The 26,414-nt window shown below is 41.9% G+C and overlaps 1 protein-coding gene across 2 annotated transcripts in view; it reads left to right on the forward strand.

Moving 5' to 3' along the window:
• Positions 1-2,905: 2,905 nt before the first annotated feature.
• The window catches only part of FRMD3 (FERM domain containing 3), a 315,701-nt gene continuing 292,192 nt past the window's right edge, over positions 2,906-26,414 (forward strand). The window contains exon 1 of one of the 2 annotated variants that reach the window (XM_004285376.4): positions 2,906-3,256. In XM_004285376.4, coding sequence (XP_004285424.1) covers positions 3,110-3,256 — 147 coding nt within the window. In that variant the 5' untranslated portion in view covers positions 2,906-3,109. The remainder of the gene's footprint in view (positions 3,257-26,414) is intronic. The other variant, XM_004285377.3, reaches the window with a different exon arrangement.

Below are 26,414 nucleotides of genomic sequence, written 5' to 3' on the forward strand. Positions count from 1 at the left end.
ACAATGTTGAGTCTTTCTACTCACAGACATGGAATATCTCTCCATTTATTTAATTCTTTGATTTCTTTCATCAAAGTTTTTATATAGAATGTGTATATATTTTGTTAGATTTATACCTAAGTATTTCTTTTTCAATCATCAATTTTAATGGCTGTAAAAATGCTTAAAAATCTTTTTTAAAACCCAATGTACAATATTTACAACCATCAAGCTTTTGGGGCCAGGCCACCTGTTTTCCATCTGTGGCTCATCAAAGTGCTATGACCCATGGGTTGGGAATTTTTCGGTAAGGAGCAGCAGCTTCTACCACTGAGCATGAGACATCTCTCCCACTGCTACTTCTTTATTAGGAACTGGACCTTGCCAGTTCTTCTCTACTGTGGCCAATGTTCTCACTCCTCAGGTGGATCCATTTTTCATTTACTCAAATGCCTCTGGTTGTCTGTAGGGACAGGTTCAGATTTGGAAATTTTTGGAGGGGAGTTTTAGTCAGGCTTTTGTTTATCAGACCTAGAAAATTTGTCTGTTCTACAGATCAAATAGGACCTTAGTTGGATGTCTAGTGATCAGCAAATTCCTGTGGGTCACATCACTCTGAAGTCATTTGGGTCCCACTGCTCATGACTGTCTCCGTGCCCTCCTGGGCACCGAAAGTTAAGTACCACTATTTGTCCTCTGCTAATCCAGGCTCCGATCATCTCCATTTAAATCAGGGAGCTCCTTTTAACTGCAGAGATTTTCAAAGCACCCCTGGTCACAGAGAACAAACACTGTGGTACTTTTCAATGATGGCCGTGCTTCCTTCAGCAATGATTCTCCCAAAGTTGTGGTGGAGGCCCCCTCAGGACTCATGGTTACGAGAGAAGTGAACTGGCTACATATGAGCATCCACTTCAGTATTTCCTTCTCCTTGATTCTTTGGATTTTTTTCCTATACAAATATTGGGGGATTTCTTCCTTCTCATTTTCATTTAGCTCAGTCCAAAAGTCAGTCAATTTATTTAGATGGTACATTGAAACCAGAGTCACTGAAAAGTGCACTCAAATCAACAACTTTAGGTTTATTTACACACATACTTTTCAAGTTAAATTAGCAAAACCTTGTAATTCTTTCTCTTCCTGGGGTTGACTTTGTAACTGGCTTTCCATGGGTGCCTGGATCTGATTCAAGTATTAAGAGTGAGAGTAGTCAGAGGTGGTAGGCAAGAGGTGGCAAGGAGATTGTCTTCCCTTTCCAGGGTAACTGCCTCAGGTGAGGTCGGAATAGGGTCTTCAAACAATGCAGGAACAGCCTTTTTAGATAAGGGAAGAGGCTTTGCTTCTGCTGTCAAGAGGGACTTGGGGGCTTGAGTTACTAGGAATTAACCAAATCCTCCTTTATGGCCCCATTTCTATTCCCAGATTCCCAGTCTTTCCTGATGATAATTATCTCTCACACATGAAATCCGGTGAGGCTGATAATTCAATTGACTTTGTAATTTGGCAACTTGTAGAAAAAATTTTGAGTTTGCTTTTTAGCCTTGTGGTTCAATTAATAAAAAATTCTTTTAGCTCTGTCATAGAAAGAATACAGCTTTTTAAAAAAGTTGTGAGCTGAGAATTTAGGACTCAGTGTGTCATTGCTTTTCTTTAAGTGGCCCAGTTTTAAGCTCACCTCTTGAGTTCATTCTTTGAATTCCTCTTGCTCTTCATTTTATTTCGTGACCATGGCCACTCGGTTTCCCAAAGCCTTGTCTTCAATGGGTACTTCACTCCAGGTGACTGTATGTGGTAATTTCCCCAGCTGTTTTTCATGTATTCCAAGGGCTTCCCAAGCCCACATTATACTTGTTGAATCTCAGCCTTCCAAACCAGACCAGACAGCCAATCTCAGATTCTTCTCATTTCCTCAAAATGCTGTTGCTTGCAATCCCACTTTGGGTGACCTCTGTTCTGTCCTTTTCCCTAGGGTCCTTATTCGACTTCCCTGAAATTTGAGATGACAATTTTGGGGTATTGAGCTTGACTCTTTTGGAGCTGAAAGCTTGCTACAGTAAGAAGAGACAAGTATGTAGCCTTAAAAGAAAAGCTTGGATTGTCTTGCGTGGTGACTTTTCTTTGATCTCTAGGCTATCTTAGATCTGCTCTTTGGGTTGGGAGAGATGATTCAATCCCAGTTGTAGTTTTCATACTGGAGTGAAGTCCCTTAAGGGTCCCCCTTAGGGCAGGATAAGGACCCTCTTGCTCGGGTCTAAGGTCCTGCTACCAGAGATCGAAGTGAAATGTTGGGAGACAAAAGAGAGAAATTGCTTAAGGAAGGTTCTGAATTTCTTAGAGAAGGAGATTGACTCTCAGTTAATATTAAATAAAATAAAGGCTTACAAAAATCCCCATGAGTACCAGGGATTGTGACTGTTAGCCTTATTGCCGTTGTAGCCGGGCAAGGGCCTCATGTCACTCCCGGGGTTCGCTCTTGGTCCAGTAATCCTCTCCCGCAGGGGAATCCTCCTTGCGGGTGTAAGTCAGGATCGCCTTCCACCCCCCGCCCGCCGCCAGGTCCCTGGGGCCAAGCAGAGCAGGGCGCTGTCGGGCGCCTGGGGGAGCCGGGGCAGGGACGTGCGCGACCAGGAGCCAGAGTGATCGCGGCCGGAGAGGGAGGAGGCTGCCGGGCCCAGCCTGACGCAGAGGCGGCGGCGGCGGCGGAGCAGGCCACTGCCGGGGCGCCCCGGCCACCAGCATTAGCCCTCTCTCCGCCTTCTCCTGCCGCGGCTCCTCGCGAGTGGGAGTGAGTACGTCGCGCGCCAGCCGGGGGTCGCGGGCTCGGGGCATCCTCTGCAAGCGAGCCCGGGCGGAGGGAGGCGCAGGAGCGCGCGCGAGGGGCGGAGGCGGGGAAAGGAGCGGGCGAGGCGGAGGCGAGGGAGCGGAGGGAGGGGAGCGAGGAGAGGGAGGGGCCCGCCTGCCGCGCCCCGGCCGCTCGGCGTGTGTGGCCGCAGGCGCCCGTCGCCGCTGCTGTCCCGGGGCTGAGCCGCGCCCGGGTTTCCAGGAAGGTGCGTGAGCGAGTGTGTGTGTCCGCGCGGGCGAGCGCCGCGCCGGCCCGGAGCCTCTCGCTCGCTTCCACGGGCCGCGGTGCATGTTCGCCTCCTGCCACTGTGTGCCGAGAGGCAGGAGGACCATGAAAATGATCCACTTTCGGAGCTCCAGCATCAAATCGCTCAGCCAGGAGATGAAATGCACCATTCGGCTGCTGGACGACTCGGAGATCTCCTGCCACATCCAGGTGCTGGGGCGAGGGAGTGGACTACACGCCGGGCGCAGGACTGGGGGGCCTCTGTGGGTGGGCGTGCGCCGGTAGGGGCGAGGAACCCAGTCGGGGGCCTGCTAGAAAGCCACATTCCTCTTCCTCCGTCCCCTGAGACTGGGAGCCCTACCCAGGGATGGGGGCACTGTGCCCCGCAGGCACCAGGCGCGCGCTTTGCGTTCCCGGGGCCCCTTCCTCTGGCTTACACGCTGTGCTCAAGTCTCGCTGCGCCTAGGCTGGGGGCGCAGGGCAGCTGCCTCCTGGGGGACTCTAACCCCTCTGTTCCCTACCCCGTCGGGATATATGAGTTCTGAGAGCCGAGAGGGGTACCTGCATGTCGCCCACTTTTTCCTTCCTCCCTTCCTCCACGTGGAGAAGGCATACACCAGCCTGGGTTCACTCATTTCTTTCTCCGGCGCCCGGGCTCCGAAGGTGCCCTCAGTCTCAGGGACCTGCTCCCTCTCCCTGCCTCCCCTCTACCGGTGGCCTTTACTTCTCAGCGTGGAGCGGCGGCGAAGTTTCCCGGGATTGAAGAGAGGCCAGGCAGCCCCGGGCTCCAGCCTTAAGGGATGGGGCGCGCGCTGCGCGGACTGGAGCTACCTCGAAAGGAATCGTGTGAAATCTGAGTGTTTCAGAGAAAAGAAAAGGGCTGTGAGGCCGGCAGGGAGGGAACCCTGCAGGACCTGGGTTCCGGGAAAAAGCGCCCTTTGGGATATTGGTGGACATTTACTCTCGTCCAAGTTGGAGAAGGCCACAGTTGTTTGGGCGAAGGCAGCTTTGCTGGCAACCCCGTCCTCGGGTAGTAAGTGCCTTTGGGCTTGCAGTAGATCTAGTGTGAGCTGCAGCGGGGTGTGTGTGTGTGTGTTCTTTCAGTGCATGTATATGTAGGCAGGTATGTGTCCTGTCCCAAGACCCACTTGGGGCATACAACCTGGAAAGGTCATGTCAGGGTTCAGCACTATTGGCTTCTGACTTTTAAATCTATTTACTTATTTATCTCTCTGATTTCCTCTTCTCACATACCTGAGTCTTGAAGCTCCAGGACAGAGTGAGCTGTTTTAAAAATACTGGGCACCCTACCCCCGTTCTGGTGAGAGATGAATGGAAGCAGCGTCTCCCAGGGGCAAGAATTTACCTCTGGGCTGTGTTAACCAAGAATGAATGAATGAATGAATGGTCTCCCCCCCCCCCCTTTTTTTCTTTTCTTGTGGGAGTTTGCGACATAGGGACAGTGACAACTAATTTGTGAGCTGACAACTGGATAAGTTTCAAGGGAGGAATGTGGTGCCCTATGACCTCCCAGGAAAGTAGGCTCCCACTGACTTTCCTGGAGGATCTTGAATTTCATTCTGGGCTAAGCATTGCTGCTAAACTTAATAATAAAAGGATTAGCAAGATAGGCAGTTTTTCTGTTGCCACAGGGTTGCACAGAAACATTTGGCATGTAGTGTCTTGTGATTCAGAGAGAGTAGCTTGTGCATTTTACTTTAAGTCCTAAAGTGGGTATACAAGAACTTTAACCCATATTGCATATGTAGATAATGAAGGAACCAGTGGCAGAGAGTGGAGCTGTTGAGTTCTCCTGGGCTCTCTCAGCCCTTTCTCTGCCCTGTCCTTTCCCACTCGGAGTTGACACCACTGTTTTTTTTTCCCTTTGGGGGAGGAAGTCTTCCTTAGAATAGATAAATAGTCCCCAAAGGACATGTATGCATTGCCTGGTGTTCTGGAAAACAATAAATTGTAGCCAGTCTAATAGCAATTTGGAACGTTAGAGCTTGTATGGCCCAACTGATGCCAAAGAGGTTAAAATGCTATGTTCCAAAATGTTGATTTTGGCATTGCTTAAGAAAATCAAGTGTTTTATTTGGAGGCACATCTGCCCCCAAATGGTGATTATCATTTAACCAATTAAAATGAATTAAAAGATTTTATTTTGATAATTTTGGACCTTATACCTTCCTAGAATATTTCAACCTGGGAATTGATGTTACACTTCTGAGCATAAGGTCACAAAAAACTTTCCGTTTGTTTAGGGTGAGGACAAAATGCTTTTTCTTTTTAATAAAAGAAGTTTTTGGAGTCACCAGTACATGCCCTGGGGAATCCACCTGTCTTTCCTTTCTTGCTTGCCTTTTTCCTCCATTTTAGGGAATCACAAAGTTCAGAGAGTGTAAATTGTTACACAGATCTTCCCTCTATAACCCACACAAAATGTGAGTTATGGATTTTTTTTTTTTGCAAAACAATAGCTTTTAAATATTCTTTTCCAAACTATATAATTTGGGTGGTTATTGACAAAAAAAAACCCTTTCAAACAAACAATGTAATGGCTCAGTGTCAGCAGCCTGATAGCCAGTTCCAGTAGGAGATGCCAAGAGTCACTTGCTGTGGCTCTTCATAGGATCTAGGGTGCTGTCCCATTATGTCATTTGCATGTGAATGTTTAGGTAGAGTGCAAGAGGAATTCCAACCAGATAGGGAGCAAAAGGAGAGTCTAGGGCTTCAGACAGAGGCCTGGGGAGGGGAAGGAGCTGCTAAATGTTCCCTATTGGGCTTTTCCAACTGAGCCAACCCTTGAAGTCTGGAGACCGTGGAAGGACATGGCTTAGCTCTCACCTCTTTCGTTCAGTCTTGCTGCTTCAAGTAGAGGGGAGTCCTAGACATCTTCCCCATTCCATCCACGTTTTCAGATGCTGGCAGGGTATTCACAACTCCTTCTAATGAGCTTGCCATTTTTAATACTGACTCTTATTGAGTAAAATATAGACTTTTTACATTATTTCTTTGTTAGCAAATCCTGGTAAACATGGTTGCTATTATTGGAATTGCCTAGAAATTGCTACTTGTATTTGAATAGAAATCCTGGCACTGTGCCTAGTACACAGTAGGCACTTAATAATTATTTATAGATGTAGATTGAATCATTTCTGTCTGGGCTGTTAAATTCATGAGGTTAGGAACTTTTGTTGTGGTAGTTGTTCAAGGAGTCCTCAGTACCTAGAGCAGAACCTGGCGTATAGTTGTGTTCAGTAAACACTTGTTGAACGAATGAATGCTACCGGCCCAGTATTTAATGTAGCTCATTACCTGTCAGCATGAGGGTAGCATGACAGCATTGGACTGGGAATCAGGAGATACATGATTTAGTTATGTTACCAACCAGTCGTGTGATACTGAGTGAGTCATTTGACATTTGGAATCAATGTTTCTTATTTTGTAAAGGAAGGGAGTTGGGTTAGAATGGATGGCTCCAGTTTAAAAAGTCTGTAGTTTAACTATTACCTAGACCGATTACCTTTGAGTAAAACATTGCTGTTGACAGAGTGGTTGTATACACATTATCTCATGTGATTTTCATTCCTATCCTGTTATCTCCATTTTATTGATATTATTGTGTTCTTGAGTGTTATCTCAATTTTATACGTGTAGAAAATGAGGTTCAGAGATATTAGGCAACTTGAGTCACCTGGCAAGTAAGTAGATTGGAAGCCATGTCATTTGACTCAGAATCCAGAGCCCTTTCTTCTCTGCAGCTGCCTCCTGAGACTTGAGAATTAGGATGCTTTAGGCTGCAAATAAGACAGTAGCCAAGTTAAAGTGGCTTAAATAATAAGGACGCTTATTATCTTACCTAATGAGAAGTCCAGAGGTAGGGTAGCTTCAGAGTTGTTCAGCAGCTCTGCGTGGACCTAGGTACTTTCCATCTTTCCACTCTGCCACCTCAACACGTCACCTTTGTCATTTATAGTCCTGATTATAAGGTGGCTGTAGTAGTTGTGAATGTCAGTCAAGTACTAACACATCCACCGTATGAGAGGTGGTGTTTCTTCCTGAATTTCTTTTTATCATGGGGGAACACCATTCCTGGAGGCCCCCATCAGTCTTCCCTTCAGATCCCATTGGCCAGGATTAGATCCTATACCCAGGACTTAGCTGCAAAAGAGTCTAGAAACGTGTACGTTTGGTATCTGCACCCTTCACTCCCTATAACGGGAGGTGGGCTTTGACATCACGGAAGCAATGGAGAGGTGTGCGTACGTGTGCATGTGCCTGTGTGTGTGTAGTAGGGGGCTGGGGAACTGCTGTTGGCTAAGCAAGCAGTAGTGTCTTTCAGAATAGGTCAAACTGAGTTACAATTATTGTTACAATAAAACTGTCAGGAAAGTTTAATAAGATGTTAAGTAAGCCCAGGCTTATTTTAGGCAATCTTTGTATGACCAAATTCCACAACAAGAAAAATTATTGGATAGTCCTTTGTAGTTGGTGTTGTTAAATAAGTTCAGTCCTTACTGAGCTGGTGGGTTCTGGGCAGCTACAAGCCATCTTGTATAGAGCAGGCATCTCTGCTTTTGTTGAAGTGGCAGTATGGCAAAGTGGTTGAGAGCTTATGTTCCCGAGTGCTACTTGCCTGGGTTTGAACCCTGGCTCTACCATTAACTAGCCAGGTGATTTGGGCAAGTCACTTTACCTCTTTAGGTCTCAGTTTCCTCATCTGTAAAGTGGGGATAATAATGGCACAACCTCATGGGCTTGTTGTAACGATTAAATGTGGGATATATGCCGAGCGCTTGGTACCTAGTCCATTGTAAGAGCTGAAAAAATATTGATGGTTGTCTTACTATTATGTGAAGGTATATTGGATTTAATCCTAAGTAGTGGGAAGGCTTTGGCTTGGAATCTAATGTCTTTAAGACCAAACTCCATTACTTTTTGATTGTGCAAGACCTTAAGCGAGTCACTGGGCCTCCTGTTTTTTAATCTGTGAAATGGGCATAATAATTCCTCAATTGCCAGTCTCCATTGGGTTGTTGAAGTGATGTCTATAAAAGCATGTTGCAAATGTTAAAACATCACCCAAATGTAGAATACTATTCTAATTAATTCAGTTGAAAAAAAAAGAGAGAGTAGTTTACTGCATCCTGATTTTCTTATCTTCTGGAACAGGAATTGGATGGTCACATGCAAACATACATATGTGCTAAATATCAGACCCCATGATGATCCTGCTGGTGAAATTCAAGCTAGGTGCAGCTGACAGCCACACCTTTTCTGCTAGTAAGGACAATCCAACACTTTTCTCTATCAAACTCATTGAGAATGCCATTCAGAGTACAGTGAAGTTCAGACACAAAAGGAATAGGAGAGACAGTTTGTTAAATACTGTGGTCTAGCTCTGACGTGTTTAGGCCTAGATTACATGGGCCAGCTCTTTGTATTAAGTATATTCTGACAAAAAAAGTAATGTTATTTCAATGGTCTGCGAAGATCTTATCTCGTGATGTCCTCAAAGCAAAGGCAAAGTGTATTGACTGTGGGGAGAATGCGGTACTGTTAGCTCCACATCATTTGGACAGTATATCAGCTGGGTGCTTTTAACTAACAAATTCTAATTCAAACTGGCTTTAGCACTAAGGATGTTTACTGGATCACATATCCAGAAGTGCTGATTTAAGTAAGGACCTAATTCAAGGACTATCCTGCCTTTTTGTGAGGCTTTATCCTCAGACTGATAGTGAAATGGTTATAGTAATTCCAGTTCTCACATTTTCATTGGACACCCTCCAGAAGAAGAGAAAAACCACTTCCCACTCAGCATTCCAAGCAAAAGTCCTGCAATCATTCTGATCAGACCTCCTGGGTCCCATGCCCACCCTGAACAGTGAGTGTAATCAATAGAAGGGAATGTGCTGATTAGCTTAAGGTGACCAGAACCTGAACCTGGGAATCAGAGTGGAATCAGCTTCCTTCCTGGTGGTGGTCTGCATGGGGGAGAGGTCAATGCCTAGAAATCAGGGCTCTCCTCCGAAGGAGGAGGGGGGCGGGGGGGAGGGCTGCTAGAAGTTAACCATACTAGATTCTTTGTCTGTGTGGGTCAGTGATTCCCAAAGTGTGTTCTGGGGACCCCCGGGAGTCCCTGAGATCCTTGCAGGGGGTCTATGAGGTTCAGACTATTTTCAAAATAATAATAAGATGTTGTTTGCCTCTTCTGGGTAAAAGAGTTTTATCAAGGTATAATTTACATACCATAAAATTCACCCATTTAAAGTATACATTTTTAAGATCTTCACAGAGTTGTGCAACTATTACCACAAGCAATTTTGGAACATTTTCATCATCCCCAAAAGAAACCCTGTGCCCTTTAGTAGTCACACTCCCCTTTCTCCCTAAACCTCCTAGCCCTAGGCAATCACTAATCTAATTTCTGTCTCCAGAGATTTGTCTCTTGTGGCCATTTGATAAAAATGAAATCATACAATGATCTTTTGTGTCTGGCTTCTTTCAGTTAGCATAATGTTTGCAAGGTTCATCCATGTTGTAGCATGTATCAGTATTTCTTCACTTTTAATTGCTGAATAATATTCTATTGTATGGATAGATCACAGTTTATCAATTTATCTGTTGATGAAAATTTGGGTTGTTTCCACTTTTTGGCTATCATGAAGAATGTTGCAGTGCATATTCCTATAAAATTTGCCATTTCTTTTCGGTATACACCTGGGAGTGAAATTACTATGTCATATGTTTAGTAACTCTGTTTAATAGTTTGAATTGAACAGTTTGCCAAACTGTTCTCCCAAGCAGCTGCACCATTTTACATTTCCACCAGCAATGTATAAGGGTTTCAATTTCTCCACAGTCTTGCCAACACTTGTTATTATCTATTAGATTATAGCTATCTTAGTGGATGTGAAGTGATATCTTATTGTGGTTTTGATTTGCATTTCCTTGATGCTAATGACTCGAGCATCATTTCATGTGTTAATTGGCCATTTGTATATCTTCTTTGGAGAACTGTCTGTTTGGATCCTTTGCCCATTTAAAAGTTGAATTGTTTTTTTATTATTGAATTCTAATAATTCTTTATATACTCTGGATACAGACCCCTTATTTAATAAATGATTTAAAGATTTTTTTCCCCCATTCTTAGGGCTGTCTTTTTACTCTGATGGTATCAACATTTTAAAAATTTTGATGAAATCCATTTTATCTATTTTTTCTTTTGTTGTTTCTGATTTTCGTGTCATATCTAACTAACTGTTGCCTAAACCAAGGTCATGAGATTTATACCTGTGTTTTCTTTGAACAGTTTTATAGTTTTAGCTCTTATATTTAGGTCTTTGATTCATTATTTTATTGATATGTGATCACATACCATAAAATTTCACCATTTTAAAGTGTAAAATTCAGTAGATGTAGTATATTCACAAAGCTGTACAACTAATTCCAGAACATTTTCATCATCCCCCAAATGAAAGTGTACCCACTAATTGTCCCCATCTGGGACTTCCCTGTTGGTCCAGTGGCTAAGACTGTGTACTCCCAATGCAGGGGCCCCAGGTTCCTTCCCTGGTCAGGGAACTAGATCCCACATGCGCAACTAAGAGTTCGCATGCTGCAACTAAAAAAAAAAAAAAAAAAAAAAAGATCCCACATGCTGCAACTAAAGATCCTGCATGCTGCTACTGAAGATGCTGCATTTTGCAATGAAGATCCTGCCTGCTGCAACTAAGACCCAGCACAGCCAAATAAGTAAATAAATATTAAAAAAAATAGTCCCCATCTGATCCATTTTGAATTAATTTTTGTATATGGTGTGAGGTAGGGGCTGAACTTGGCTCTTTTGCACGTGGATATCCAGTTGTCCCAGCACCATTTGTTGAAAAAACTATTTTTGTATTTGTCACCCTTGTTGAGATGTTGATTTGCCTTTTCCACTCTCATTCTCTCATAAGTATACAAAAGAGTTTTCCAGAGGCTGCATGGGGTATGTGATATTGCAACACATTGACTATGGAAGCAGATGTGAGAATCCAGCTGTCTTCTGTTGAGCCAGACAGTAAAGATATTTACAGAAATGTAAAAAGCACTACTTTTCTCACTAAATTAGTCTTTATTTTGTAAGATAAAGTTATTTTTCATAAAAGTATGCTATTTATGTTAACGTGCAATGGGTTTATTATTTATTTTAATGAATCAGTGATTTTTTTTTTTTTTTTTTTTTTTTCTGTACGCGGGCCTCTCACTGTTGTGGCCTCTCCCGTTGCGGAGCACAGGCTCCAGACGCGCAGGCTCAGCGGCCATGGCTCACGGGCCCAGCCGCTCCGCGGCACGTGGGATCTTCCCGGACCGGGGCACGAACCCGTGTCCCCTGCATCGGCAGGCGGGCTCTCAACCACTGCGCCACCAGGGAAGCCCAATGATTGGATATTTTAAAAAATTGTCAGCAAATATTGAGATATACAACCCAAATAAACAAAAGTTCTATAGATCATCAATAATGTAAGGGAGTTTTCAGGCCAAAACGCTCAAGAATTGCTGGTTTTGGTGGCTATCAATTTACTGAACTTCCTGAAAAAAATTTTAAAAACCCTAAGTAAAGCAAAATAGAACTCCCATGCATCTTGGGCCTCTAAGATTGCAAGTTACAAGTACTTGAAATTATGTCAATTAAATAAAAAACCCAGTTATACATGGAAAATGTGTATATGTATATTTGGAATTCTTAGTATGAATGATATACCTGTGTGTGCGCATGTGTGTGTGTATGTGTGCATTGCAATATTAAGAGTAGAAGATCAAGGGCAGGCTCTGCTGTTGTAAGCATTTCCCAATTGCACTTGCTCTCCAGCTGAATCTCGATTTTTTTCCACTCTAATAATTAGTTAAAGCCTTGTCTTACTTTAAGACCCCTCTTTTGATTATGGAAAATGTACAGTAACAGTGCATTAACATGTAAACTGCTTGAATCAGGCCCATCAGTCACTGAATTCTTAAGTCGTTACTTCTTTTTCTGAGTACGCATTTTGGGAACTGTTAAAAATGTGGGATAGGGAGGGTGGAAGGGAGCCGCAAGAGGGAGGAGATATGGGGATGTATGTTTATGTATAGCTGATTCACTTTGTTAAAAGCAGAAACTAACACACCATTGTAAAGCAATTATACTGCAATAAAGATGTTAAAAAACAAAACATGGCAGGAAGAGAAATATCAGAATTTGTCCCTCGGCGAATCTAGTATGAGATTCACATGCGTGAGTGATAGGCATTTAATAGCTAGCAGGGTTCTCTCTCAGTTCCCACTTTGTGTGGGGAAGGATTCAAGTTGCCCCTCCTATGAAATAGCGGAGAGCCAAATGTGGAGTCCGGAGATGGGGAAAAATGGGATATGATCAGGAGCCATTAGGGCAGGTTTTACAACTGAGGTTTGAACTTAATTCAGGCTAAAAAGAGTTGGCGTTCAGCTCTCGGGAGGGATGTATAAATGCTCATCAGTCTCTGACATTCATGTGGATCTTCTGTTCTGTTGTTAAAATGCACCTTCTGATTCAGGAGGTCCTGAGGAGTGCCCTGAAATTCTGCATTTCTAATAGGCTTCCAAATGATGCTGATGCTGCTGTTCTGTGAACCCCACTTGGAATAGTAAAGCGTTAGTGAAATTTGTTTTATAATAACATTCTTTTTTTTTTTTGCGGTACGCGGGCCTCTTACTGTTGTGGCCTCTTCCGTTGCGGAGCACAGGCTCCGGACGCGCAGGCTCAGCGGCCATGGCTCACGGGCCCAGCTGCTCCGCGGCATGTGGGATCCTCCTGGACCGGGGCATGAACCTGTGTCCCATGCATCGGCAGGTGGACTCTCAACCACTGCGCCACAAGGGAAGCCCTATAATAACATTCTTAATTTCCTTGAGTGTGGGGCTTTTTGGCCCTTGTCTCCCTTGATAATACCTCACCTGGCACATTTCCCTCAGTAGAGGTTCAGTGAATGAGTGAGTGAATGAATAAAGAAATCCATCCAGGTGTATCTATCACTGATAGACTGAAGTGCTGATTAGATATTGATGCTGTGGATGAAACGATTTCTTTTGACTCCCCGCCCCAGCCAAATCAAGAGATTGTTTTTCAAACAGGATTTCCTGTGTTGGCCAATCTGATGAAGCGTTGGACGTCCGTGAGAGCGCATGGGGGCCCAGGATTAATGAGAGAATTCTTGTCCCTCTGGGCCACACTTCCCACTCTTGCTTTCCTGTATCCTGGACTCTGGTGGCATTGTGGAGGAACTCTGGCAACTTCTTGGCACAAACAAATCATTGTGTATAAGCCATCAGTGCCTGGAAATTCCCAGAGGCTTAGGAGACCCAGCTGTTCTCACTTTCAGAAGTGACCTCGGGGGACAGTGACCCCAGAGGACAGTGAAAAATACATTTGAGGTGTAACATAAGCTCTGGAGCTGTTTGTCTGGTGACTTTCCCTGAAGGTGCATGAGGGAAGTGAGAGGATCACTTTGGAAAAACATGAAGTTAATTCTACAGGGAAAGAACATTTGTATAGATCAAGCAATCGTGTTTTTCAAAAAGTGAATTAGTAGAGTTTTTTGAAATAACATCAATGTTATTCAGTAAACATTTGAAAAATATCTTCTACATGCCAAGCACAGAGCTGGGAACTAGAGATAAAAAGAAAATAAAATCAGACATCAAGAGGCTGATAGTCATTTGGAGGCAGAGAAGCAAGATAATGATTCAAGGGCAAAATGACAGATATATGTGGGTGGAGGACCAAGAGGAGGCGTCTGTATGAGACTGAGACATCAATCAGTACCTCTGGTGTAGATGAATCTTGATTAATAATTAAAGGACAAGTGGAAATCAATTCTTTGAAGAAGGGAAAAAGGCGTTCCAAACACGATGAGCCCTTGCTTGGTGTAAAGCCATGGCCGTGAAACAGCATGATTGGACATAGAAATGAAGGAAGAGAGAATCTGGGATTAGTCCCAGGTGGTTGGTTTCAGTGACAGGGGTCATGGTGATACCAATCCAGTACTGGCCACAAATTTTGGGGACCCACTGGAAAATGAAAATATGCGACTCCTTGTTAAAAATTATTAAGAATTTCAAGATCACAAGAACAGACCGTTAAACCAGGTGTGGGATCCTTCTTAGCATGGATCCCACACCCGTGAAACTGACCCTGAGAAGACAGAATAAAGGAGAAGCAGGTTAGGGGAGAAGATGTTGAGTCTGGGCATGTTGACTTCGTGGTGCCTGTAGGGAATCTGAGTGGAGAATTACTGGTAGCCAGTTGGAAATAAGGAATGAAAGTCAGCAGAGAGGTCTGGCATGGAGACACAGATAAGAGAGTCTTTAGTATTCATGCAAGTGGTGGTAGAAACCATGTGGTATGAATGAAACTATTATGATGGGTCTTCCATTTTTGTCTTTCTGCTTGGGGCATCCTTGTAGATCAAACCAATGGAGTTTGAGCTCTGGAATTCTTTCCAAGAGCACTTGATCATTTTCCGTTAGTCTGGCAATTCCCACCTGAACGAGAGCTTCTCCATTTTCTTCTGCAAGAAAAAAAGGCAGCCAACTCAGAGTCCTCAGTGGAAAAGCACTTTCCTTCTCTTAATTCTCATTTTCTAGCTTGGAATAACAGATGAAAAAAAGTCCTCTCCCAGTTATAAGGCTCTGAGTTACAAAGCATAGGATTTTCACTCTAGGGAAGTTACCCTTTGAGACAGTGTCATGAACATTAAATAGATAATACATTTTAAAATCCTATCAATGTGGTGTAAAATTGAAGTCAACATGTCATATGAGGAGCAACTTTGCAAGTTATGCTGCAATAATTTATGTTTTTAAAATATTTATTTATGTCTCAGATATCTCCAATGGCAAATTTTGTTTTCTATTTAGTTTCCAGGAGATTATTGTGAATGTTGATTAAAATAAATTCAAGTTCTGTAAAATCCCTCAAAGAAATAATTTTTGTTTTGTTTTGTTTTTGTTTTTGCGGTACGCAGGCCTCTCACTGTTGTGGCCTCTCCCGTTGCGGAGCACAGGCTCCAGATGCGCAGGCTCAGCGGCCATGGCTCACGGGCCCAGCCGCTCTGTGACATGTGGGATCTTCCCGGACTGGGGCACGAACCCATGCCCCCTGCATCGGCAGGCGGACTCTCAACCACTGCGCCACCAGGGAAGCCCGAAATAATATTAGTAACATAATGACTTGGATCTTAGATGTACAACAGAGCTTTGTCTGAATATATCTATTATTATGCTAAGGTTTGAAATATGATTATTCTGTAGCAGGGGAAGCAATTAGCATATTAACAGATTACAGTTTGGTTTATTACCTCTCACCTCAGAAGCATAATTTGTTGCTTTAAGGTGACATTAAACATCACCAATTGATGGTGAATGTTAGTCTGGAAAGGACTGACTGAATCAGGGTCTTAATATGCAAACTGTGAAAATTCAAGTGCAATATCATTTACTAATGGATTGGTAATAAAATTAAGCAATCTTAAAATAAATCAGTAACTAATTAACTTTATTAATAGAAGAGAGGACAAAAGCCTACTCAGTAAGTTGGCTAATAATTCTTCCTTGATGTTACTAACCAATGTTATTTTTTGGGCTGGTCTGTACACATATGACTGCCCATTGTTCTGAAAATAATGCTAGTCTCTGTGATCTTCATCCATATGTAGGTGTCATCTACAGTGTTATGATGGTGGGAATATATTGGTTCTTGTTTAGCAGCATCCTTTCTTTCTACTCATATGCCTCTTGATATCCTTGAGTAGTATGCTCATAAATTGTATTAGCTAGTTGATTAAATTGAGATCAGAGGTGTGATTTGCCTGAAGTTGCCTATTTAGCAAAATTAGGGTGGGGTATGGTGTCTTGGGTTATCGATTTGCTCCTACTAAATACTAACTACTACCCTTCTTTTGTTTTTGAATCTTTCTTGGCAGTCTAAATGATGTAATTCTTTTCCACTGACAACTGTTAATAGCACATGGAAAAAAACTCACACTGACCACATTTCTGGGTAAAGAAAGCATGTTGATGTCTTAGAACTGTCATCTAAGGACCCAGTTTTAGTTCTTCTCTACTTTCTTTAGTCAATATATGGCTCAATGTACTTCCAAATGAAAATTGACATCAATTGATCAGGTAATTATGAATTGGCATCTAACATTGCTAGATAATTGAAAGATATCTTCCCTTTCCCTTTACATGTTTGGCATGGTACCAAGCAATACGTTGCTTGTATTTTGAAATTTCAAAGTAATTTTCAAAAAATTACAAAGGAGAAAAAGAGGAAGGATGATGTCATAGAATTGTCTATCTATCCTCCGTGGTAATTTACCTTGTAGTTTTGAGATTGACTCAGGAAGTCAAATTCTTAGCAATCCCAGGCCATGGTATTTAGAAGACTGCTAGAAAAATATGAAAGTAAAGTTTTTTGGTTAGGCACTAGTTACATCCTGGTCAGGCTCTCTTTGTTTTGAAGGCTTAGGTAGAAGAGTAATAAAATCTCTGAAGTCAGGGGTGGAAAAAACACTTCATACCACCTGGAGCTTTGTCAAGGGTAACTTCACCTCTTGTGTTCCCAAACCTCAAGGGAGATGTATTTCTGCTGAAGGATCATGGCGGTGGGGGGCAGGGCACCTTGAATGACACATTTTGTCTCCACATTTGGAGACATAGTTTCTCCACCAGGTGTAGATGGCATCTTCTTGGTTCAGTGCTGATTAAAAGAAAAAAAGGAGGAAGAGTTGTACAGTAATTCAAGGGCAGCCGTGAAGTCTGAGTTTGCAGCGCCAGCAGCAGTCTGGTAATTTGAGAATAGCAAATTAGAAGAACAAAGCAGATTTTAATCATATGCCACAGAGAGGAAGGTGGTTTAGGTTTATCTCCAAATTGTCCCTCCATTAGAGAAAGGGAGGTTTTTAATGCTATAATCCAGTATTTATTGCTAAAGATTTCTTTGTTTCTTTCCCCCAGACTTTCTTTACTACACTCACTGGGTGGGAAATGCCAGTCTTTTTTTCCATCCATGTACTTAGCAGTTGTTAAATATGAAACATGTTCTTGATGATATTGGAAATGGAGAGGGGGCACAGACTTTGAGATTTGAGATCCTTTAGGAGATTTTTTTCTGAAGGCAAAATTGTCCCCTCCCATCCTTTCCGTCCACCCATCCACTGACCGATCCATCCATCCATCTGTCAACCCAGCCACCCGCTCCTCCACTCATCCATCCAACAGACATTTGCTGAGCATCTCTCTTAAGGACCAGTCTGGGTACCAGAGATAAAAAGATAAGAATATGGTCCTTTCCAGTCTGGTAGAAAAGACAGACACATAGACAGATTCGAGGTGATACTATTATGTTTGAAGAACACTAAGGTATTATTGGAGCACATAGAAAAACCGAGGTATCAACTGGGGGAAGGTGTAACCCTCCTTTAATCCCTAATCGCTCTCTTCCAAAGCCACTACTCCTCCAAAGGATATTCTTTGAAATGGATCACTGATATTTTCTTACTCCCATTTAAATGTGAATAAGAGCATCTTTAAGAACTTTGCTCTTTGTTTTGCAAATATCTCAGCAAACATTGTACCTTGCTATAAAATGTGATTTCAAGAGAAGTCACACACCCCATTCCCTGCTTTCTACCAGCTTTTCACCCTCAAAGTGTCTCCTATATAGAAATTCTTGAGCAGACACTGGGGATCCTAATCCAGCCTGGGAAGGACAGCGAAGAGGTTTTTTTGGAGGAGATGATGTCTTAGAATCCAAGACTTAGATGAGTTTTAAAGAAAAAGTTGGCATTGTTTGGCCACTAAATTGGGGGACTGTGTTGAAAAGGGGTACAGTTAGGAAAAGAAGGGCCTCTGGCAGAAGGCTGTGCATAGGCAAAGACATGGTGTTTGCGAGGAACTAAGAGAAATGCATTGATTTTATATGTTAACAGAGAGGTCCATAACATGCAGTGGGGAGTTGGCAATTATCTGCTCAGACTATGCAGACAGGGGAGTGGGCAGCTGGAGTCTAGAAAACAGTACTGGCTACTGTTTACGAGGGAATAATTAGGACAACCCCACTGAGGCAAGGTTTGTGTGGTTCAATGACCATCGCCATTGTTTTGCAGGGTCAGCTTGGCTACACTTCCAGAGTGAAAGGTAAGACATGTCGCGTGTTTTATCTCAGGCACCGCCCTGAGGAACACTGGAGTTTTCAAGTTCTTAGTTGAGGTTTTAAACGTTTATGTGCTGTTGGGGTGGCGATGGTTCCATGACCTGTGACCTTCAGTGAGCCCAGTGATGAAGTGAATCTTTCTTAATTACAGATCAGGAAATTGACAGACTTTTCCAAAACAACTCATCCCCTTAACCTGTTAGGGTGGTCCTCAGCCCAGCCAGAGAGGGCCTGATGGAAGTAATTTGGGGGTTTCTGGAAATAAGTGTTGAACAGAAGTGAGAGGAATTGAAAAAGGCCTCCTTCTGCACTTTAGATCAGCACTGTCCAGTAGAACCTTTGTGATGATGAAACTGTTCCTTATCTGTGCTGTCCAATTTGGTAGCCACTGGCCTCACATGGTGATTGAGCACATAAAATGTGACTGGTGTCACTGAGGAACTGAATTGTCAGTGTTATTTAATTTAGTTCATTAAAATTTAAATAGTTACATATGCTAGAGGCTGTCATACTGAACAGTGCAGTGTTAGCCTCTTAATGGTGGTTAACTCTTGAAGGAGAGTGGAATTGAGAGTCAGGGTGTGGGGTAGCACCAGAAAACTTTCCTGCTTTCCTCTGCATACTGCAATACCATTTGCACTTTTGGTAAGCATTTGTTACTTTTGCTTTTTTTTTTTTTTTGTGGTACGCGGGCCTCTCACTGTTGTGGCCTCTCCCGTTGCGGAGCACAGGCTCTGGACGCGCAGGCCCAGCGGCCATGGCTTACGGGCCCAGCTGCTCCACGGCATGTGGGATCTTCCCGGACCGGGGCACGAACCCGTGTCCCCTGCATCGGCAGGCGGACTCTCAACCACTGCGCCACCAGGGAATCCCCTACTTTTGCATTTTTAAAAACTGTGTAGCAATCTGGAAAAGGCAAAACTTTGGTGACAGTAAAAAGATGAGTGGTTGCTTGGGGTAGGAGAAAGAGGGATGAATAGACAGAGAGCATGGAGTATTTTTAGATCAGTGAAACTATTCTATATGATGCTATAATGGTGGATACATGTTACTGTAAATTTGTCCAAGCCCACAGAATGTATAAAATCAAGAGTGAACCCTAATGTAAACCTGGACTTCGGATTATAATGATGTATCAATGTAGGTTCATCCATTGTAGGACATGTACCATTCTGGTGGGGGATGCTGATATTGGGGGAGGCTCTGCATATGTGGGGATGGGGGGTATATGGGAAATCTCTGTACCTGCTGTTGAATTTTGCTATGAACCTAAAACTGCTCTAAAAATAAAGTCTATTTAAAAAGAAAAAAAAAAGACATTTTGGAGAAGAAATATGTGCCTTTATTCTCAGAGAGGACTTAGAAAGTTGGAAAAGGTTTTAGATTTTTAGTCTAATGCCTGCATCTTTCTCAGGGAGCATCTAAGTCCAGAGAAGAGAAGGGACTCACTTAACCTGGTGAGTGACAGAGGACTAGGACCCAGGCATCCAGATTTCCACTTTCATAGCTCTTTCAATTTCATGATAAGGCATTGTTTATGTGAGTTTGGTTAATGTTGCTGTGGTTTTCCTATGTACCTAGAAATCAGTGACATGCCATGATTTAAGTTCAAATTCAACTGTTCATTGCTGGTATATAGGAAAGAGATTGATTTTTTTAAAATATTAACCTTGTATCCTACAACCTTGCTTTAATGACTTATTAGTGCAGGAGTTTTTTTGTTGATTCTTTCAGATTTTCTACATAGACAATCCTGTCATCTGTGAATAAAGACAGTTTTATTACTTCCTTCCCAATCTGTGTACCTTTTATTCTTTTTCTTGCCTTGTTGCATTAGCAAGGACTTCTAGTATGATGTTGAAAAGGAGTGGTGAGGGGGCATCCTTGCCTTGTAACTGATCTTAGTGGGGAAAGCTTTGAGTTTCTCAACATTGAGGATGATATGAACGGAAGGTTTTTTGTAGACTTTTTTTTAATCAAGTTGAGAAATCTCCCCTCTATTCCTACTTTACTGAGAGTTTTTATGATGAATGGGTCCTGAATTGTCAAATGCTTTTTCTGCATTTATTGATATGATCACATGATTTTTCTTTTTTAAAAAATATTTATTTATTTTATTTTTTGCTGCATTGTGTCTTAGTTGCAGCGTGCAGGATGTTCGTTGTGGCATGTAGGATCCTCCGCTGTGGCACACCAGCTACTCTCTAGTTGTGGGATGCGGGCTCCAGAGCACACGGGCTCTGTAGCTGCGGCATGCAGGCTCTCTAGTCATGGCCCACATACTCAGTAGCTGCGGCGGGTTGCCCCATGGCATGTGGGATCTTAGTTCCCTGACCAGGATCGAACCTGCATCCCCTACATTGGAAGGCGGATTCTTAACCACTGGACCACCAGGGAAGTCCCTTGATTTTTCTTTTTTAGTTTGTTGTTTTGATGGATTACATTAACTGATTTTTTTTATTGTTAAATTTTTTTTAACATCTTTATTGCAGTATAATTTCTTTACAATGGTGTGTTAGTTTCTGCTTTATAACAAAGTGAATCAGTTATACATATACATATGTTCCCACATCTCTTCCCTCTTGCATCTCCCTCCCTCCCACCCTCCCTATCCCACCCCTCCAGGCGGTCACAAAGCACCGAGCTGATCTCCCTGTGCTATGCGGCTGCTTCCCACTAGCTATCTACCTTACGTTTGGTAGTGTATACATGTCCATGCCTCTTTATTGCTTTGTCACCGTTTACCCTTCCCCCTCCCCATAGCCTCAAGTCCATTCTCTAGTAAGTCTGTGTCTTTATTCCTGTTTCACCCCTAGGTTTTTCATGACATTTTTTTTTCTTAAATTCCATATATATGTGTTAGCATACGGTATTTGTCTCTCTCTTTCTGACTTACTTCACTCTGTATGACAGACTCTAGGTCTATCCACCTCATTACAAATAGCTCAATTTCGTCTCTTTTTATGGCTGAGTAATATTCCATTGTATATATGTGCCACATCTTCTTTATCCATTAATCCGATGATGGACACTTAGGTTGTTTCCATCTCTGGGCTATTGTAAATAGAGCTGCAATGAACATTTTGGTACATGACTCTTTTTGAATTATGGTTTTCTCAGGGTATATGCCCAGTAGTGGGATTGCTGGGTCATATGGTAGTTCTATTTGTAGCTTTTTAAGGAACCTCCCTCCATACTGTTCTCCACAGTGGCTGTATCAATTTACATTCCCACCAACAGTGTAAGAGGGTTCCCTTTTCTCCACACCCTCTCCAGCATTTATTGTTTCTAGATTTTTTGATGATGGCCATTCTGACTGGTGTGAGATGATATCTCATTGTCGTTTTGATTTGCATTTCTCTAATGATTAATGATGTTGAGCATTCTGTCATGTGTTTGGTGGCAATCTGTATATCTTCTTTGGAGAAATGTCTATTTAGATCTTCTGCCCATTTTTGGATTGGGTTGTTTGTGTTTTTGATATTGAGCTACATAAGCTGCTTGTAAATTTTGCAGATTAATCCTTTGTCAGTTGCTTCATTTGCAAATATTTTCTCCCATTCTGAGGGTTGTCTTTTGGTCTTGTTTATGGTTTCCTTTGCTGTGCAAAAGCTTTTAAGTTTCATTAGGTCCCATTTGTTTATTTTTCTTTTATTTCCATTTCTCTAGGACGTGGGTCAAAAAGGATCTTGCTGTGATTTATGTCATAGAGTGTTCTCCCTATGTTTTCCTCTAAGAGTTTGATAGTGTATGGCCTTATATTTAGGTCTTTAATCCATTTTGAGTTTATTTTTGTGTACGGTGTTAGGGAGTGTTCTAATTTCATACTTTTACATGTACCTGTCCAGTTTTCCCAGCACCACTTATTGAAGAGGCTGTCTTTTCTCCATTGTATCTTCTTGCCTCCTTTATCAAAGATAAGGTGACCAAATGTGCGTGGGTTTATCTCTGGGCTTTCTATCCTATGCCATTGATCTATATTTCTGTTTTTGTTCCAGTACCATACTGTCTTGATTACTGTAGCTTTGTAGTATAGTCTGAAGTCAGGGAGCCTGATTCCTCCAGCTCCGTTTATCTTTCTCAAGATTGCTTTGGCTATTCGGGTCTTTTGTGTTTCCATACAAATTGTGAAATTTTTTGTTCTAGTTCTGTAAAAAATGCCATTGGTAGTTTGATAGGGATTGCATTGAATCTGTAGATTGCTTTGGGTAGTGTAGTCATTTTCACAATGTTGATTCTTCCAATCCAAGAACATGGTATATCTCTCCATCTATGTGTATCATCTTTAATTTCTTTCATCAGTGTCTTATAATTTTCTGCATACAGGTCTTTTGTCTCCTTAGGTAGGTTTATTCCTAGGTATTTTATTCTCTTTGTTGCAGTGGTAAATGGGAGTGTTTTCTTAATTTCTCTCTCATATTTTTCATCAGTATATAGGAATGCTAGAGATTTCTGTGCATTAATTTTGTATCCTGCTACTTTACCAAATTCATTGATTAGCTCTAGTAGTTTTCTGGTAGCATCTTTAGGATTCTGTATGTATAGTATCAGGCCATCTGCTAACAGTGACAGCTTTACTTCTTTTCTGATTTGGATTCCTTTTATTTCTTTTTCTTCTCTGATTGCTGTGGCTAAAACTTCCAAAGTGATGTTGGATAATAGTGGTGAGAGTGGGCAACCTTGTCGTGTTCCTGATCTTAGTGGAAATGGTTTCAGTTTTTCCCCATTGAGGATGATGTTGGCTGTGGGTTTGTCATATATGGCCTTTATTATGTTGAGTTAAGTTCCCTCTATGCCTACTTTCTGCAGGGTTTTTAACATAAATGGGTGTTGAATTTTGTCAAAAGGTTTCTCTGCATCGATTGAGATGATCATGCGGTTTTTCTCCTTCAGTTTGTTAATATGGTGTATCACATTGATTGATTTCGGTGTGTTTAAGAATCCTTGCATTCCTGGGATAAACCCCACTTGATCATGGTGTATGATCCTTTTAATGTGCTGTTGGATTCTGTTTGCTAGTATTTTGTTGAGGATATTTGTATCTGTGTTCATCATTGATGTTGGCCTGTAGTTTTCTTTCTTTGTGACATCTTTGTCTGGTTTTGGTATCAGGGTGATGGTGGCTTCATAGAATGAATTTGGGAGTGTTCCCCCCTCTGCTATATTTTGGAAGAGTTTGAGAAGGATAGGTGTTAGCTCTTCTGTAAACGTTTGGTAGAATTCGCTGGTGAAGCCATCTGGTCCTGGGCTTTTGTTTGCTGGAAGATTTTTTTTTTTTTTTTTTTTTTGTGGTATGCGGGCCTCTCACTGTTGTGGCCTCTCCCGCTGTGGAGCACAGGCTCCGGACGTGCAGGCTCAGTGGCCATGGCTCACGGGCCCAGCTGCTCCGTGGCATGTGGGATCTTCCCGGACCGGGGCATGAACCTGCGTCCCCTGCATCGGCAGGCGGACTCTCAACCACCACGCCACCAAGGAAGCCCTGCTGGAAGATTTTTAATCACAGTTTCAATTTCAGTGCTTGTGATTGGTCTGTTCATATTTTCTATTTCTTCCTGGTTCAGTCTCGGAAGGTTATGCATTTCTAAGAATTTGTTGATTTCTTCCACGTTGTCCATTTTATCAGCATAGAGTTGCTTGTAGTGATATCTCATGATCCTTTGTATTTCTGCAGTGTCAGTTGTTACTTCTCCTTTTTCATTTCTAATTCTACTGATTTGAGTCTTCTCCCTTTTTTTCTTGATGAGTCTGGCTAATGGGTTAATCAATTTTGTTTATCTTCTCAAAGAACCAGCTTTTAGTTTTATTGATCTTTGCTATCATTTCCTTCATCTCTTTTTCATTTATTTCTGATGTGATCTTTATGATTTCTTTCCTTCTGCTAACTTTGGGGTTTTTTTGTTCTTCTTTCTCTAATTGCTTTAGGTGTAAGGTTAGGTTGTTTACTTGAGATGTTTCTTGTTTCTTAAGGTAGGATTGTATTGCTATAACTTCCCTCTTATAACTGCTTTTGCTGCATCCCATAGGTTTTGCATTGTCGTGTTTTCATTGTCATTTGTTTCTAGGTATTTTTAAATTTTCTCTTTGATTTCTTTAGTGATCTCTTGGTTATTAAGTAGTGTATTGTTTAGCCTCCATGTATTTGTTTTTTTTACAGATTTTTTCCCTGTAATTGATACCTAGTCTCATAGCGTTGTGGTCTGAAAAGATCCTTGATACAATTTCAATTTTTTAAAATTTACCAAGGCTTGATTTGTGACCCAAGATATGATCTATCCTGGACAGTGTTCCATGAGCACTTGAGAAGAATGTGTATTCTTTTGTTTTTGGATGGAATGTCCCATAAATATCAATTAAGTCCATCATCTTTAATGTATCATTTAAAGCTTGTGTTTCCTTATTTATTTTAATTTTGGTTGATCTGTCCATTGGTGAAAGTGGGGTGTTAAAGTCCCCTACTATGATTGTGTTACTGTCGATTTCCCCTTTTATGGCTGTTAGTATTTGCCTTATGTATTGAGGTGCTCCTGTGTTGGGTGCATAGATATTTACAATTGTTATATCTTCTTGGATTGATCCCTTGATCATTATGTAGTGTCCTTCTTTGTCTCTTGTAACAGTCATTATTTTAAAGTCTATTTTGTCTGATATGAGAATTGCTATTCCAGCTTTCTTTTGATTTCCATTTGCATGGAATATCTTTTTCCATCCCCTCATTTTCAGTCTGTATATGTCCCTAGGTCTGAAGTGGGTCTTTTGTAGACAGCATATGTATGGGTCTTGTTTTTGTATCCATTCAGCCAGTCTATATCTTTTGGTTGGAGCATTTAATCCATTTACATTTAAAGTAATTATCAGTATGTATGTTCCTATTACCATTTTCTTAATTGTTTGGGGTTTGTTATTATAGATCTTTTCCTTCTCTTGTGTTTTCTGCCTAGAGAAGTTCCTTTAGCATTTGTTGTAAAGCTGGTTTGGTGGTGCTGAATTTTCTTAGCTTTTGCTTGTCTGTAAAGGTTTTAATTTCTCCATCAAATCTGAGTGGAATTCTTGCTGGGTACAGTAATCTTGGTTGTAGGCTTTTCTCCTTCATCACTTTAAATATGTCCTGCCACTCCCTTCTCGCTTGCAGAGTTTCTGCTGAAAGATCAGTTGTTAACCTTATGGGGATTCCTTTGTGTGTTATTTGTTGTTTTTCCCTTGCTGCTTTTAATATGTTTTCTTTGTATTTAATTTTTGATAGTTTGATTAATATGTGTCTTGGCATGTTTCTCCTTGGATTTATCTTGTATGGGACTCTGTGCTTTCTGGACTTGATTATCTCTTTCCTTCCCCATATTAGGGAAGTTTTCAACTATAATCTCTTCAAATATTTTCTCAGTCCCTTTCTTTTTCTCTTCTTCTTCTGGGACCCCTATAATTCGAATGCTGGTGCGTTTAATGTTGTCCCAGAGGTCTCTGAGACTGTCCTCAGTTCTTTTCATTCTTTTTTCTTTATTCTGCTCTGCAGTAGTTATTTCCACTATTTTATCTTCCAGGTCACTTATCTATTCTTCTGCCTCAGTTATTCTGCTCTTGATCCCTTCTAGAAAATTTTTAATTTCATTTATTGTGTTGTTCATCATTGTTTGATTGCTTTTTAGTTCTTCTAGGTCCTTGTTAAATGTTTCTTGCATTTTGTCTATTCTATTTCCAAAATTTTGGATCATCTTTACTATCATTATTCTGAATTCTTTTTCAGGTAGATTGCCTAATTCCTCTTCATTTGTTAGGTCTGGTGGGTTTTTATCTTGCTCCTTCATCTGCTGTGTGTTTTTCTGTCTTCTCATTTTGCTTATCTTACTGTGTTTGGCATCTCCTTTTCACAGGCTGTGGGTTCATAGTTCCCGTTGTTTTTGGTGTCTGTCCCCAGTGGCTAAGGTTGGTTCAGTGGGTTGTGTAGGCTTCCTGGTGGAGGGGACTAGTGCCTGTGTTCTGGTGGATGAGGCTGGATCTTGTCTTTGTGGTGGGCAGGTCCACGTCTGGTGGTGTGTTTTGGGGTGTCTGTGGCCTTATTATGATTTTAGGCAGGCTCTCTGCTAATGGATTGGGTTGTGTTCCTGTTTGCTAGTTGTTTGGCATATGGTGTCCAGCACTGTAGCTTGCTGGTCG

This window comes from Orcinus orca, chromosome 6, assembly GCF_937001465.1.
Source record: "Orcinus orca chromosome 6, mOrcOrc1.1, whole genome shotgun sequence".
In the NCBI taxonomy this organism is placed as follows: domain Eukaryota; kingdom Metazoa; phylum Chordata; class Mammalia; order Artiodactyla; family Delphinidae; genus Orcinus; species Orcinus orca.